At 47.9% G+C, this 16,913-nt stretch overlaps 1 protein-coding gene across 1 annotated transcript in view; it reads right to left on the bottom strand.

Moving 5' to 3' along the window:
* The window catches only part of SCCPDH (saccharopine dehydrogenase (putative)), a 345,431-nt gene extending 330,363 nt beyond the window's left edge, over positions 1–15,068 (bottom strand). Inside the window, exon 1 of the mRNA XM_078649033.1 lies at positions 14,736–15,068. Within this exon, the coding sequence (XP_078505159.1) occupies positions 14,736–14,949 (214 nt within the window). The 5' untranslated portion in view covers positions 14,950–15,068. The remainder of the gene's footprint in view (positions 1–14,735) is intronic.
* Positions 15,069–16,913: the final 1,845 nt, after the last annotated feature.

The raw sequence follows: 16,913 nt of genomic DNA, 5'->3' as shown, positions 1-16,913 counted from the left end.
TTTTTTTTCTTTTTAGGACTCAGGTCTGAGTTCCTGAATCCTAAAATGGCTGCCACCACGTCTGGGTTGATGTAGAGGCAGCCAATCAGATCTCAGCAGGAGATCTGTGGGGTCTGCCGAGCCTTCACGCCCAAAAATATACTAAAGGGCAGATTTACAATAAACAAACACAGCGTGGTGCAGCAAGTCATTTTCCTGTGCTGCGCTGAGTTAGTTTGGAAGCACAGGGATGCAACATATTTACAACAATATCACTGGTGCACAAACTCCTGCCATGCCCCGATGCAGGCACCCTTGCACCATGGTGAAAGGATACCTGCGCAGGGGTGTGGAATTTAATAAAATATCTACTTGTCCATGGGGCAGGCTGCTTAAAAAATCTACTTGTCCTGTAACAAAATCCACTTGTCCTCTTTGTGCCATGTAATGCGGCAATAAATTACACAGCTATCTCATTATATAAGAGTTCTGATATAGCCTCTCTGATTATGCCAGGGTTCATACCATAGTAGTGTTTAAATACTAGCAATTCCCTTATGCTGCTATGTTTCTGTAGGTCTACATACTGGGGCTGAAGGTAGTGGTAAGCAATAGTTCCAGGGTTGGAATGCCCTTTTTAGTCTATTCGTATTTAAACTGGTTACACTAATATTCCATTCTGAATATTTTTGGGAAATACTAACATACATCAACATGTTACTAAATGATGCTGCAAAGATACGCTACCTAAAATCTTACAGTAGTTTAGCTAAATGTTTTCTTCTCTTACATGTATTTTGTTGTGAAAGTTTTATTTTGTAAGCAAAGAATCATCACTCTTGCTTTCAAGCTTCTGCAAATATTTGCATATAATCAGAGCATTCTGGGTGCATTATACAGAGCCTCATATTAATAAACTTTGAAAATGTGTGTACACTTTGACCCTGGAACCACTGTCAGTAGTGCAGGCTGAGCTTAAAACATTTACTTTTCGTGCTCACCCTAATAATAAAGGCTTTGCGTTAATGAACCATATATACAAGTTTGAACAGCATTAACACACATATTACATATAACACACACTTTACCTTAATTGTAGAGAATGCCCTTCCCTGAGCCGCAATGTGGTACTATAAACTGGCAGCCAAAGTGTTTGTGCTGCAGGGGGTTGGACCTACTTGTCCCAAGGACAAAATGCACATTAAAACTTGTTGCCCTTGACCCCAAACAATATGTCCCGGGCGTCGGAATTCCACATCCCTGCCTGCGTCACTGGAGTGATTGTTTATGTGCAGGAAGGGTTCCTCTTCCTGCACATAAACAATAAGAAATGGCGTTTTCCAAATTTTATATGTGCTGCATTAGCACACATAATCCTTTAAATAAATGACGTTTTACAAGTTCTGTTTATGTGCAGGAAGGGACACCTTTCTGTATATAAACAACCCTTAGAGGTTATTTCCTCGTTTTATGTGTGCTGCAGAATGCGCCTCCCTAATCTGGAAATGTGACTGGTTCCCTGGGTGTTGTGTGGGAACACCCACACCAACACCTATGGATCGCCACTTTCACGCAAACTGCTGAGTGTAAAAGGGCCGTATTTACAAAGACAGGAAAAGCTACGCAGGGTAGAAGCCACGCAGGGTGGCTTTTCCTGTCCTTGAAATATGGGGAAGAAAAATGTGCTGCCAGTGTAAGGGGCTTGTAAATCTGCCCCACTAAGTTTTTAGGTTTAGTACAGACAGGTTTTATCTGTATTAAACCCTAACACTCACAGAAGCTATATTGGGAAATGAAGTGGATATCAGCAGTGCACGAGTCGGGGGTACACGCAGGTACACAGCGTCAACCCACTATTTTCATAGGGTGGACGCCATTCCCCCCTACCAAGAAGTTGGGCCCCACAGAAATATGCTGATCTTGTCCTGGTGTAAGACACCGGGACACGTTCAGTTCCACCTGCACGTTGTCTGCTTTCCATTTCCAGCAGCAACCTGCAGGCAGCGAGGGGGGGGGGTTTACCTCTAGCCAGGCCGAAGTTAAGGGGCCATCAGTCCTCCTTTTGTTTGAATATCTTGACTGGAGGCGGCCTGGAACCTCACATAAATGTAAATGCCACAGAGGGAAACAAAGACACGCAGCTTGCTATCTCTTCACAGGTACTTAAGAGAGGCATTCTTTTGCCTTTGTTCTGTCCCTGTGCAGACACTGTAAGACTGTCAGATGGGGTGGTCTGTCCCAGTATTTACACAATTAATTTAAATAGCACTATTTTATTTCTATTACAACGCTACATCGTTATGTCATGTGCTGTGATGGCACGCGTCATAATGTCACTTGCATAGTATTTAACTTGGTCAGTCCCCCCACTTCTTTTTATCAGACTTTGTTGTTATTTAGGACTCTCTCACCCACCCTCCCCTCTCCCTGGACACTCATACCCCCACGCATGCCACTTGTGTTGTGACGTGTCATGTGGCGTTCTAGAAAGCCAGCTGAAAGCCTGCCAGTTGAGAATTGCCGCGGAGGCGTTGACACGCTGTGGTTACTACGTTGTCTGCCTCCTCCCCGATGTGCTGTTAGTACAAGAAGAATAAACCTTGTTCTAGGAACTACTGCCTACGTGTATTCTTCACAAGAATGGAGACGATTACAGCACATCGGCGAACCTGCACGTAAGGTGACATTTAAATGGCCGGTCTTCAAGTGGCTTCCTGGACAGCAGCAAACAGACTATCTCTTTTACCGGACCAGCAGTCTGGGTCCTTGGTGCGGTACCTTTTGCCATTACTAGCACTGTTCCAGCGCCTCGCCGTTGAGGGTCACAGTGCGGACAGTGTTTCGCACAAGCGACATCGGGTCCCATCCCTGACAAACTTGCGACCGCCCTCCACTCTCAAACTTGCGAGTTTTGCTACGCCTGCGGAACCGCTGCGATCCCCCACCTCGCAACGTGCTTGGGAGTGGTTGAACCTGGATACACAGCATTCATGCACGCCGTGTTTCACTCTTCCACGCCTGCTGCGTCACACCCCGGTACAAAAGGGGGTGCAAAAGGGGGTCACACCCGGCATCACACTTGGAGAGCTCCCTCATCAGTTTCATGAGGGGGAGTTCCATTCCGGACGCCACCTAGTGGCCCATTGCATCACTGCCTTTTGCAACGTCTCTTTTCTACACCCTCGCGCCACAACTTACTCTGCGAGTGAGGGCCCCTATTTCTCTTCTGCCAGCGCAATGTGACTGAGCCTTCCATTACCTCTCTAAAGTTCTCTGCCTCCTGTTGGTTTTGGATTCTGCATCCTGGGCATTGTTACCCCCACTGCCACCACCTGGCCCACTGGGATATCCATCCCACCGTTTCACCAAAGTTGCGGCCACGTCACTGGGTGTATTGTCCGCTCTGGTCAGTGCACTCCCTCCGCCACCATGGCTTCAGGCAATGTGTTCAATTTATCACCACTGCAAGCATTTCTACCAGCTGCTGAGGAACCTGTATTGAAATGGGAGATGTGGCGGGAGTATTTCACCAATTATATTTCCACATTGGATGATGAGGAGGACCACTTAACTCCGGAGAAGAAAAAAAAATTGCTGCACTGCTTAGGAGCAGGGGGGTCAAAGTTTACAATCGCATAAATAAAAAAATACGCTCAGGTGATCAAGGGGATGTATATTTGAACACTTTGGACGATTTAGACAATTACTACAAGCGTACGGTATGGGTTGCAGTAGATAGGTACAGGTTCTACCACAGGAAACAAGGCAAGGATGAGTCAATTGAGGATTATGTTGCTGTTCTGAGAATTTGGCTCTAACATCTCGCTGGGGAGAGCTACATGACGATCTCATAAGAGATCAGAATGTTATGTGCTCTTCCAATCCTGCCATCCAAGACTTATTATAGGCAAAGCGGGAAAAGACCCTACAGAAAGTCATTGATATAGTTAATCATTCACTCAATCAATCAACCATTTGTAAAGTGCACTACTCACCCGTGAGGGTCTCAAGGCGCTAAAGGTGGGGAGTGTGCAGCTATTGCTCGAACAGCCAGGTCTTGAGAAGTCTCCTGAAGGTCAGCAGGTCCTGGGTCTGTCGCAAGTGGATGGGCAGGGTGTTCCATGTCTTGGCTGCGAGGTGGGAGAATAATCTGCTGCCAGTGGTTGTTCGGTGGATGCGTGGAAGGGTGGCATGGGCGAGGTCGGCGGAGCGAAGCTGAGTTGTTTGTGATATGTTGGTCCGGCGTTGTGGAGTGCTTAGTGAGCTGGGTAAGGAGCTTGAAGGTGATCCTTGTGTTGATGGGGAGCCAGTGCAGGTCTCTCAGGTGGGCAGTGATGTGGCTGTGGCGGGGGATGTCGAGGATGAGGCGTTCTGTATGCGTTGGGAGTCTTTTCTGGAGTTTGGCCGTGATTCCAGCAAAGAGGGCATTTCCGTAATCCAGCCTGCTGCTGACTAGGTCCTTGGTGACCGTCTTTCTGGTTAAGGTGGGGATCCATCTGTAGATCTTGCAAAGCATGCGGAGGGTGTTGAAGCAGGAGGAGACGGCGTTGACTTGCTGGGTCATTGATAGCGATGAGTCCAGGACGAACCCCAGGTTGCGTGCGTGGTCGGTGGGAGTGGGAGCATCTCCCAGCGTGGCCGGCCACCAGGAGTCGTACCAAGCGGAGGGGGTGGAGCTAAGGATGAGGACCTCCATCTTGTCAGAGTTCAGCTTCAGGCGACTGTTCTTCATCCATTCGGTGACGGCATTCATTCCTCGGTGGAGGTTGGTTTTGGCGGTGGCGGGGTTTTTGGTGAGTGAGAGGATCAGCTGGGTTTCGTCGGCGTAAGAGATGATGTTGAGGTCATGCGATCGGACGATGTTGGCGAGCAGTGCCATGTAGATGTTAAAAAGGGTTGTGCTGAGGGATGATCCTTGAGGGTACGCCACAGGTGATCTTGGTGGCTTCGGATCGGAATGGAGGGAGGCGGACTCTCTGGGCTCTGACGGTGAGGAAGGAGGTGATCCATAGGGAGTGGTGGCAGAAGATGTCGAAGGCGACGGCGAGATACCGGAGGATTAGGGCTGCGGTTTTGCCATTGTCCAACAGGGTCCTGATGTCATCTGTGACGGCGATGAGGGCGGTTTCGGTGCTGTGGTTGCTGCGGAATCCGGATTGAGATGAGTCCTGGGTGGTGTTCTCCTCGAGGAAACGGGTCAGTTGCCTGTTGACAATCTTCTCGATGACTTTCGCCGGGAACGGGAGCAGAGAGATGGGCCGGAAGTTCTTGAGGTCCTTTGGGTCCGCCTTGGGTTTCTTGAGTAGGGCGTTGATCTTGGCATGTTTCCAGCTCTCTGGGAAGGTGGCGGTTTCGAGGGAGCAGTTGACGATCTTCCGAAGTTGGGGTGCGATGATGGAGCTCGCTTTGTTGAAGACATGGTGAGGGCAGGGGTCGGATGGTGAGCCGGAGTGGATGGTTTCCCTGGTTTTGATGATGTCGTCATCGTTGACGTGGTTCCAGGAGAGCAGGAGGCCGGTGTGGCTGGGGGGGGCGGTGAGTGTGGGGTGTCGGCGGCTGTCGGGGGGTCTGGATGTCGAAGCTGTTGTGGATGTCTGCGATCTTGCGGTGGAAGAAGGTAGCTAGGGAGTCACAGAGGTCTTGCGACAGCGGGATGTCGTTGGAGCTGGGGTTGGCGAGTTCCTTCACGATGTTGAAGAGCTCCTTGCTGTTGTGCGCGTTGTTGTTGATGGCCTCCTTGCAGGAGGTCCTTTTGGTGGTTCGAACGAGTTGGTGGTGCTTGCAGCTGGCGTTCTTGAGGGCTGCGTGGTTGTCCGGGTCTGTTCATGGCGCCACTCCTTCTCGAGTCTTCGGCAAGTCTGCTTGGATGTCTGGAGGTCGGTGGTGAACCAGATGACCCTTTTGTTGGAGTGTCTGCTTGAGGGTTTCTTGATCGGGGCGAGAGGGTTGGCGCGGTCGTCGATCCAGTGTCTGAAGTCGTGGGCGGCTGTGTCGGTGGTGTGGTTGGTGGGTCTCGGGCGAGGGTGGTGATTAGCTGGTCTTCGGTGACCTTGTTCCAGCTGCGGCACGGGATTCGTTGCGTGTGGTTGTGCGCGGTGCGTTGCTCGAAGGAGAAGTGGATGCAGTGGTGGTCGGTCCAGTGGAGTTTGGTGGTGTGGCTGAAGGTGACGTGGTTGCTGGCGGTAAATATGGGGTCGAGCGTGTGTCCGGCTGAGTGGGTGGGTTTTGTGACGAGCTGTTTGAGTCCGAGGTTGGCGAGGTTGTAGAGCAGGGTGGTGGAGTTGCTGTCGTTGGCGTTCTCGAGGTGTAAGTTCAGGTCTCCGAAGAGGATGTAGTCTGTGGATGCAAGGGCGTGCGTGCTGATGATGTCGATGATGACGTCGCTGAACAGCAGCCGGGGTCCAGGGGGTCTTAGACAAGGGTTCCTCTGAGGGTGGTGTTGGATCGGTGTGGATCTGGAAGTGCAGGTGTTCGGCAGCGCTGAGGGTGTCTTCGGTGCAATTCTGAGGGTATTCTTGTGGACGATGGCGATTCCTCCTCCTGGTCCGTTAGTGCAGTCCCTGTGGGTGATGTTGTAGCCGTCTGGGTCTCTATCAGGAAGGTGACTTCCGGGGAGGATGAGTCGAGTAGGTCCCAGTGTTCGATGGCGTGCCTGTGGGCGGAGCGGGTGTTGAGTAGTATACATCTGAGATGCTTGCGACCAGTCCTGGTGGGGGGCAGGACGCGCTGGTGTTTGGTGGCTGGGGAAGCTGCAGCTTCGGCAGAAGAAGGGTCCGTGGGTGAGCATCGGGGTGGCCTGGAAGCAGGTGGATGATCGGCCGGTGTTGACTTCGTGGAGGATGTTGGCGTCGTAGCAGAGTCAGGCGTGCGTGGGGGCCAGTGGGACCGGCGCTGGGCACGGTCCAGGCGCAGACAGGCATACATTTGGTGCGACTGCACAGTGGTCGCCATAATGTAGGGGCAGGGGGAGGGTCAAGGAGCTGGGAGCGGGGCGGTAGGGGGAGAGGTCAGCGGCGGGAAAAAAACAGAGGGGAGACCTAGGGGAGCAACAGCCCACAGCAAGGGCTGTAAGGGAACAGAAAAGTCAATGAAGTCAAATAATACAGGAATACAATACAGCAGTACAACGGTGGCGCTAGTAGCAGATTGAGTACAGCCAAGAAAAACCTGGTCCAGGGTGGTCTAGAACACTGCAGCAGGGAAGGGGCTGGCTTCAAGGCAGAGCAGAGCAGAGCACCACGGAGCTGCTGGGGAGAGTGTGTGCCTTGGACCGAGGTCTGAGGACTCACACGCGCTCCCCCGCAGCGGTCGCCATAATGTAGGGGCGGGGGGAGGGATGAGGAGCTGGGAGGCGGGAGCGGGCAATAGGGGGAGAGGTCAGCGGCGGCGGCAGGAAAAAACGGAGGGGAGATGAAGTGGAGCAGGGGGAGCAGCAGCCCACAGCAAGGGCTGTAGGGGAACAGAGAAGTCAATAAAGCAAAATAAAACAGGAATACAATACAGCAGCACGCACAAAACCAACTCGGTGTACCACCCAGCCAGTAATGGTGCAGTGGAACAGTTCAACCGTGTCATCAAGGGCTTAGTGCAGCTGGCAAACAAAAATGGTTTAGCCTGGAAAAACTAATTGTTTAAAATGGTGTGGGCGTACAGAGTGACTCCAAATGAATGCACTGCACAGATTCTAGTCCCTTTGTCTTAATGAGAGGTAGAACACCCATGTGCAAAGACAATGTTGGATGGCTGGAAACAGCCAAAAGGGCTGAATGGTCCCTGAAAGACTGTGAAAGAGAACTTGTTACGTTCACAGGAAAGTAGCAAGGAACGTAGTAGGAAAGTAGCAAGGAACATCACGATTCAAAACACAAATGCAAACTAGTGTCCCTGGAAGTAGGCATTATGGTTAGAATAAACGCACGGGGTTCACAGAGAAAGGACAGAGTTGCTACACCCAACCCTTAGAGATAAAGAAAAAATTGTGCAAATTTTTTTTTTTAAATGTATTATTATTTTTAAAGTTTTATATAGCGCTAGCTTGACCCGTAGGTATCAGAGCGCTTTACATACACACAGTAAGCAGCAGAAGGACATTACATTACATAGTAGGCCGGCAGTAAGGAAGAAAACCACAGAAAAATAAATAAATATGCAGTGCAGCGGAGGGGAAGAGAGCAATAAAAAAAAGGCGAGAGTGACATAGTCCGGTCACCCACTATCCTTGAATGTCCAGAGAGAGAGGAAACAACTCAGATAAAGAAGACTAGGTTAGTTGACGTTGGTCATGAAAGTATTTGTTTAGGAGATGGAGTTTCAGATCCCTTTTAAAACCTGAGAAGGAGGGGTTGCATCTGAGGACTCCAGGAAGAGCGTTCCTATCCTGGGAGCGTTGCCAGGAAACGATCAGTATTGGGTGGTTTTCTTTTTCAATTTCGGAGGAATAAGAAGGAGTGAGTTGGAGCTTCTTAGTGTTCTGGATTGACCTGCTCTACTCAGTTTGTTATTTAGGTAGTTGGGGTCAGGAGAGTAAAGGGTTTAGTTTGTGATGCAGGCCAATTTATAGATACAGCTCCCTTCCATGGGAAGCCAATTGAGGCAGTTGAGAGCTGGAGTGATGTGTTAAAATCTTTTAACTCCAGGTACGAGTCGAGCGGACATGTTCAGCACTGCTCTTAGAGGGGCTAGGTGAGTTTTAGGAGTCCCTGTAAGGATGGCATTCCCGTAGTCGATTTTAGAGAGTGCTAGGGATTGGACTACTGTCTTGAGGTCATCGTGGGGTAGGTTTCAGTTTCTTGAGGTGTTTTAGAGAGAAGAGAGCACTTTTAGCAGAATTTTTTATGTGAGCCTCCATTGATAAGTTCTTGTCAAGGGTGATGCCTAGAGACTTAACTGAGTCAGAATGGGTAAGGGGGCAGTTTAGGGCAACCAGATTCTTGAGCCACTCTTGGATTGGACGATGGTTACTTTTTGGAGAAAATAGGATTAGTTCCATTTTGTCTGGGTTGAGCTTTAAGTGGTTAACGTAGAACCAAGTTTGGATCTCAGTTAGGGTGGTATTGAGGAGTTGGATGTTGCTTGGCGACTTGATCCTGAAATAGATTTGGGTGTCGTCCGCGTAAAGGTGGTAATTCACTCAGGCTTTTTTCAATATGATTGTGAGGGGCTCCATGAAGAGATTGAAGAGGGACGGGGATAGGATCGAGCTTTGCGGGACCCCAAGTGTGACTTTAGTTGGCTTTGAGAGACAGGAGTAAATTTTAATTTGTTGCAGGCGGTGTTGAAGGAAGGAGGTGAACCAGTTTAGTGCTGTGCCATTAATACCGGACCGTTTCGACAGGGTCTCCAAAAGGGCTGGATGGTTTACTGTGTCGAATGCCGCAGATAGGTCAATAAGGATGAGTAGGCAGGCATCACCTTTGTCTAGGGCCTTGTGAATGTCATCGGTGACGTTGAGCATAGCTGTTTCCGTGCTACAGCCTTTTCTGAAACCAGATTGAAAGGCATCAAGGAGGTTGAACTCATCAATGTGATTATTGAGTTGGAGGAGAACACATTTCTCCAATGTCTTTGCAAGGAATGGGAGGTTAGGGATAGGTCTGAGGTTGTTAAGATCATTAGGGTCAGCCCCAGGTTTCTTGAGAATGAGTGTGATTTGTCCTAGTTGAAGGGAGTCCGGGACACAGCCTGAAGTGAGAGAGGCGTTGATGATTTTTGTCCAGAAAGGGGAAATGGTGTGGTTGAGTTCTTTTATGATTGTGAAATCGAGGGGGCCCAGGGTGTGGGAGGAAGGTTTTAGATTGTATTGAAGACCTCGTTTAACGACATTAGCTCAAAGTCGGACCAATGTGCATTGTTTTTTAGCTGGAGGTAGGTCTGATTGTCCTTGTTAAGAGCTCTTTCTGAGAGGTAGGTCCAGGGAGGTTGAAGGGGGGCAGGTTAAGGGGGAAGGGGGTTAGCAGTTTGTAAGAAGGATTGATCAATTTTAGAGACTTTATTGATGAAGAAGGTGGCAATTTCTTCACATCGCTCAGTGGTGGCTTCGATTTCTTGAGAGGGAGTGCAAATTGTTTGTTATTTAACAATGTTGAAGAGTTCTCTTGGTCTGTTTTTTTACCAGATCTAGTTGGCTGCGGAAAAAAGATGCCTTTTCACTGAAGATGTGTTTTTTGTATGACCGTCGAGCAGATCTCAGATCTGTTAGGTGCAGGGACGAGGGGTTTTGTCTCCAAGACCTTTCCGTTTGTCGGAGTTGGCGCCGTTCATAATTCAGCTCCACGTTAAACCAGGGTTTTGATTTGGTTCTCCTCAGTTGTTTGAGCTTAAGAGGAGCTACTTGGTCTAAGACCTCTGTCATTCTTGAGTTGAAGTGAGGTCATCAGCCGTCCATGATGAGGGATGGAGTTGAAGATGGGGATGAATCTTGGCTTCAAGTTCGGATAAAGGTATTTCTTTGAGGTTTCTGGTTAAGGTATAGGTTTGACAACACAAATAGGTTGGAGGCTGGCAAGAGTGTCAATCTTGAACAGAATGAGGTGGTGGTCGGACCAGTCAATGGGAGTAATTTCTCTCAAGGAGATCAGATTGTTGTTTGTTATGATCGCATTTAATGTTGCACCTTTGATGTGAGTTGGTTTATTGCAGAGTTGCTTGATGTTGTATATTTCCAGAAGGTTGGAAAGGTCCAGGACAGTGGAGTCTACTGGGTCGTTCCAGTGCATATTGAGGTCACCCAAGAACACGTCTTTGGTGTCTGTCAAGGAGAATCGTGTTATTAGGTCTGTTAGTTCTTTGGGGAAAAGGGTACGCTCTCCAGGAGGATGGTAGATGGTGTGGAATTTGATGGGTGGGGTGCCCTTGGTGGTGAGTTCAACGCCTAGGTATTCAAACGATAGGTATTCTGCAGGTTTGAGTTTGGTAATCTGTATTCCATCTCTATGAATGATGGATAGTCCCCCGCCCCGGTTTTGATCGGCCTGTCTTGTCTGATGAGGTTGTACCCTGGAGGGGTGAGAATGTCAAGAATGGGGGTGGATTGGGCATTGAGCCAGGATTCTGTGAGGAAGGCGATGTCAGTTTCTTCAGCGAGAAGAGCTTCAGCAATGTCAGTAGCGTGTTGTACTGCTGATCTGCAGTTTAAGAGCATGCAAGAGAGAGGACGGCGAGCCTCGATGATGGGGGAGTTAGGTGTATAGAGGTGTAATGAGCAGGGGGTCTAGCGGAGTGGACAGTATTCGCGATTCTGTTAGTGCTGATAATAACAGGGATGTGGACAGGGGCTGACTTCTGGTCCAACGCGAGGTGGGGGTCGTAGAGTTCAGTAGGTTTCGGTACCGAAAAGGGTTGGCTATCCCTGTTGGGACTGAGGGCCTGGCTCGAGGATGGACTGGAGGGTCGAGGAGTGCTCTGTGGGGTTATGTGAGATGTAATGAGTGAAGTAGGAGCACAACACCTCGGGGGAGGGAGCACGGAGGCTTGGCCCTGTAGAGAAGGTCTTGTTGAAGGTGAAGGAAATCAGCAGCAAGGGAGTTAATTTTGTGCTCCATTCTGTTCAGTTGCTGTGCTATAGAGCTGAGGAAGTTAAAGGTTTTAGGCAGGGGTCGGGATGACTGGGGTCTATGGAGGGAGGTTGAGCAGGGGTGCGGGTTGGATGGAGTCCATGGGAATAGGAGAGGGGGGAGGTTGTAAGCGGGGAGTCGGTATTGTCATGTTCCTATTCGAGGAGTTCAGTGTAGGAGAGGTGGGACTGGTGTCCAAGTGAGGAGGGAGAGAAATTCTGGGACTGATGTCAGGGTTCCGGGCATTGTCAGCGAGATTGGCTGTGGAGGCAGGTTGTGAATGTGGTAGTGCAACATCGGAGGGGGGGAGCATGCAGTGGTAGGAGGGGGGAGAGAGACCACCAGATTGGAAATGACGTTATTAATTCAGCTTTGCTGAGTGACGGCAAGGTCTGGCACTTTTCTGCACTCTCTAGGAGTAAGAAAAAGAGTGTGAGGTTGGACCAAAGCGTTGTAGACGCTTCCGCAGGTTATGAGGAGGATTGTGTACATGGAAAAATGAGTATGGGAAATGTGTATGATTATGATTCTGACGTAGACAACAACGGTGGGGACGAACAAACTCAAGGTGTAGATGTGGCACCTGCTGAAGTAACCCCAGATGAGAATGTAGCGAACAGTGATGCAGGTATGAGGGTGGCTCAGAGTCAAGCCACCGCGAGTCTACACGATGCATCTGACACATCTGTGGTGTACAAGACTAACAGTGAAATCAACACGACCAGGACTGGACGTGCAATAGCCAAACCGTGTTGGTTTAAGGATTTCGAGTGTTATTAGCAAATGGTCACTGGGTACAACTGCTTTCATGTTCTCCAATCTAGTAGAAAGTGTTGCTATGTACAACTTTTCTTATTATGTTTCAATCGCATGGCGGCTTGCTGTGATCCCCCCTCTCTTCCTCGCCCTTAGGAAGGAGATGTGTTGTAATGTAGGCCTCCCTCACCCTCCCTCCCCTGTCCCACCCTCCGGGGCACCTGTACCCCCGTGCGTGCCACTTGTGTTGTGACGTATCAGCTGAAAGCCTGTCAGCTGAGAATTGCCGCTGAGGCGTTGACACGGATTGTGGTTACTATGTTGTCCGCCTCAACCCCAATGTGCTGTTACTACAAAAAGAATAAACCTTGTTCTTGGAACTACTGAATATGAGTATTATTCACAAGAGACTTGTGCCCAGACGTGGGTACTGTAAAAAGTGCGTACTTTATGTAGATAGTTTACTCAATACCACACTGTTTGCAAACAGCGAAACGCTCATGAGAAATACACCACAGAGTATTACAGAAGAATCTACGTAGAACAGTGTAAACTCTAAGCAACAGTTGTAAAAAACAGACACAATTTTAATTTTTTTTTAAAAAGGTCTGAAGTTGCTAACAATCACACTACATACATATCATACCAAACCATTCTCCAAGAGTACCCAGCGGAGGTCTAACAACCGAAAGTGATTATCTGCACGTGTAGCAAGTGTCTGAATGCTGAGGCCCAGGGCCAACAGGCACTGACTAGACCAGAGCTTTCCAAACTCTGTGTCGGGACACGTTACTGTGTCGGCTGCCGTCTGTGGGTGTGTCGCGGGACGAGGACAAGTTGCAGTCTATTCATCATGCAGGATGGTACTGCACATTCTAGTGAGGCAGTACCTGTTCCTGCGGAAGGCTGGAGGCGGGAAAGGGGGAGCATTGCGCTGCCGTTCTCCCTTCCGGATGTAGCTGAAGTATAAAATGCACTGCTCACGCCCGCGTGCCTTTTTTTTTTTTTTAAAGTACGTTTTCCTCCATTTATTTCCTATATTTTAGTCAAACTTGACTTGAGATTTAAAGGTCATTGATTCTGCTGTTTTTCACGTAGCAGTATTTCATGCCCGAAAAACAATCCATGCCTGGGTGCCATTTGCCAATATTGAATATGGTGTGTTGCATGTTCTATCTCAAATGCATTAGAAATGCGGTACGTGAGAACAAATGCACGGCCTAATATCGGGCGCTGCCGCTGCTCCGGACATAATGGCTCATTAATGTGCAATTTATTATTCAAGGTACTAATAAAGCACTGGCTAAAGTAGCCTTTTTCAATAGTTCTGCATTGTTTCCTACTCCTCATGCCTCACATGACAACCACTCTGCACATAAAAAAACCACTACCAGTCTAAACATGCCTCGCTGTTCATCAGCATTTCCGCTATCTAAATGCACATTGACAACAGAGTCCTACAGTCCTACGTGGGCAACAAATGTGGAGATCAGATTCACACCAACCAAATTTAATTCAAGGGAAACGTGTAACTTGAACAAAGACTACAACAAAACACGCCATGTTTCTATTTCACAGAGCTAAGTGCTTCTCCATAAATTATATTTTCAATAGTCTATTAACATTTTACTTGGTAGAAAACCTATGAAATTGTTTGAAAGGCTTTTTGTGCCACAGTAAACATTTTCTACAAGCAAAAACAAAACAGAGAACGCAGCCGCCACTCAGTCTGTTAATGATAGTTGTCTGTTAAAAGTGATGTAGATTATTTAATATGAAGCATTTTGAAGTGGCAGTTTATGAGTGGAGAGCCTTGACTTAAATATTAAACCGAATTACCGTGTCGCAAAATGATGCACGTCTAAAAGGTGTGTCACCAACATGAAAAGTTTGGAAAGCACTGGACTAGACCAATTATCTTGGGTCAAGCATGTCGGTACTTTGTATGCGAGATGCCTGCACTTCTTTGCATAGTACCTAGTATAAGTAATTTGCACTATCGCAGACAGCAATGTGTCAGTAAGAGGAATGTTTGCACGCTGTTGCCAGAATTGCCAGTGATGCTAAACTTCAGAACCTCCATGCAAGTCCTCAAATTCAGATGGCTGATTATCTTTTACTTTTAAGTAACAATTGTGATTTAGTTAGTTAAAACTGAAATTGCAAATACATTCCTTCCTCCAGTTGCAAAACGCAGCCGTTTACGGAGAGCGTTCTCTTTGTGAATTTAAGAACTTGGAGATGCAGGCATTATTATTTTTTTTTTCTAAACGGTTATCAGGCAATTAATGCCTGCTTAGTGTGATCTTAGTTCAATGCACTGGTATTATTTAATAGGTTAAAGCCCTGGTATGAAGTTGGTCTATTCATTTCATCGTGCCAACTGCGAAACGACACTAAGCGCTTTTCCAACCAATCATGCCCTTGGTATCTCGGTCCCTTCCTTACCCAGCTTATCAGCCGCACGTTGCAGGACTCCCTCAAGCCGCTGCCGGTTCCTCCCTGCCACGGCCCAGCGCAGCGCCGATACCCTGAACTCCTCCTCGGACGCCACCCGTGCCAGCTCTTCCACCACGAACTGGCCAGTAAAACCAGAGGCCCCCAGCACTGCCACCTGGTAGGGTCTGCAAGAGTCGTCCGCATCGCCGCCTCGGGTAGCCATGGTGACAGGCAAGGCAGAGCTTCGAGGGTCTCAGAATTAAGAAAGCGAAGAAGAGGCTACGATTCTGGAACTGCGTGCAAGCTCAATGGGTGGGCAAGTCGACGGGCACTGTGCCAACCAATTGCGTGCGCGCTGTCCGATCACGTGACGGCGCGAGCTGCTAAAGTCCTTTAGTCAGGCTTGAGTCAGAGAGAGACGGAGGGAGTCGGGTCCTGATGACTGAGGGAGCCTGCATAGGGCTGACATCGGCAGCCATGTTACACGCAGGCACACGACTCATGTATTCACGGTTCTAGAAAAGCAATGCAGCTAACACGCTAGTGTGTATGACAGAACAGAGGTATCCCTGGATGCCACGTTCAGGAAGGAGCCTGCGTTGACGCAATGTCCTGTAACGCAAAACGGCCTGAGCTGACGGTTTTGAAACGGGGAACCAGGTTGGAATCTCAGAGTCGGCTCAACATCCTGTGATTCTGGGCAAATCACTTCATCTCCTTGTGCCTACCAACAATGAATGTGTCCTTGTGAAATGTAACTGGTGCTCGTGTAAAGCGCTCTCATAACTCCGTGTCGAGTTAGCGCCATATAAAACTGTAACAAAAAAACTAGGTTCACTAGAGTGACATTAATATTCGAGAGTAGGTCAAGTGTACAGAGTTAGCTAAATAAACATGCAGTAATTCAGTGTTGGTAGTGCATTAAAAAGTATGGGAACTGTGATGCTCTGCTCAAAGGTGGGGTGAGTGTGGGGGGGCAAAGGTGCTGCTAAAAAAGTTTAGAGCCCGATTCACAAGGGAAAACTGAGACGAAAGTCTTACTTTGTGACCTTCAATAATCACAAAGGGCATTAACGACTAATAAAGTTAGACTTTTGTCTCCGTTAAAGTTACGTTTAACCAAGACAAATGTTTAACTTTACTACTCGTAAATGCTTTTTGTGAATGCCGAAAGTTGTAAAGTTCGACTTTTATCTTAGTTTACCTTTGTGAACCGGGCCCTAAATATTCTCTAGCTTTTTTTCCAGTAAGTGCTATGAACTCCTAGACAGTGGCAAAGAGCACGGTGAATATGTAAGTCATTATTTTAAACTTAATTACACACAGTAATTAATGTAAGATAGGTTCCACAAAAAGCGCAAAAAGGTTTCAGATAAAGCGCTTCCAAAATATAGATTTTAGTAATACACAGACTGTACATAGCGCAATTTTGTTTATAACTGTCTATTAAAAGTACACACTTTAAAGCTCAGATAGTAACTCCTTTACAATAACACTCAAAAAGAATAAATCAGTGTCATCAGAAAGTTTCAAGTGATTCCATTAATTAAAGTCAATATCGGTTTCCAGGCACCCTTTGCATTTGCAGTTAACCAATTGTGCACATTATTAATACAAATAATAAGTTAATTTGTATAGCGCTTGGTTACACCTAATCGGTGTGTCCCTTTGCTGGCCCAAAGATCACCCAGAGAAGGAACCGAGGGACAAAGGACGTCAGAACCTGCTTAGAATTGAATATTGTTACTGAACAACCAGGTTTTCAGTTACTTCCTAAAGTCAGTTTCCGAGGAGGAATCTCTGAGGGCAAACGAAAGAGAATTCCATAATGTAGCAGCTACATAGGCAAACGATCTTGCTCCCATTCTTAATTTCATAATCTTGGGGATAGTTGCCAGTTTTGCATTAGAGGATCTAAGGTTCCGGTTAGGTATGTAGGCTTGGATCAGGGAGTGGAGATAGCTGGGGCCTTGTTTATTTAGTATGCAACGACATATGCACAAGGCTGTGAAACCGATTCTTTTGGACACCACAAGCAGTGTAGTTGGTCAAGAGCGCCTGACACTGATAATTGTTTGGGGAGATTCAGAATCAGTCTAGCTGCCACATTTTGGACACGTTGCAGCTTGCTGAGATTACCTTTAGAAGCACCCAGATAAAGTACATTCCCATAGTCCAGTTGGGAAG

This window comes from Lissotriton helveticus, chromosome 6, assembly GCF_964261635.1.
Source record: "Lissotriton helveticus chromosome 6, aLisHel1.1, whole genome shotgun sequence".
Lineage (NCBI taxonomy): Eukaryota > Metazoa > Chordata > Amphibia > Caudata > Salamandridae > Lissotriton > Lissotriton helveticus.
This window is presented reverse-complemented; position numbering and strand designations above follow the sequence as displayed.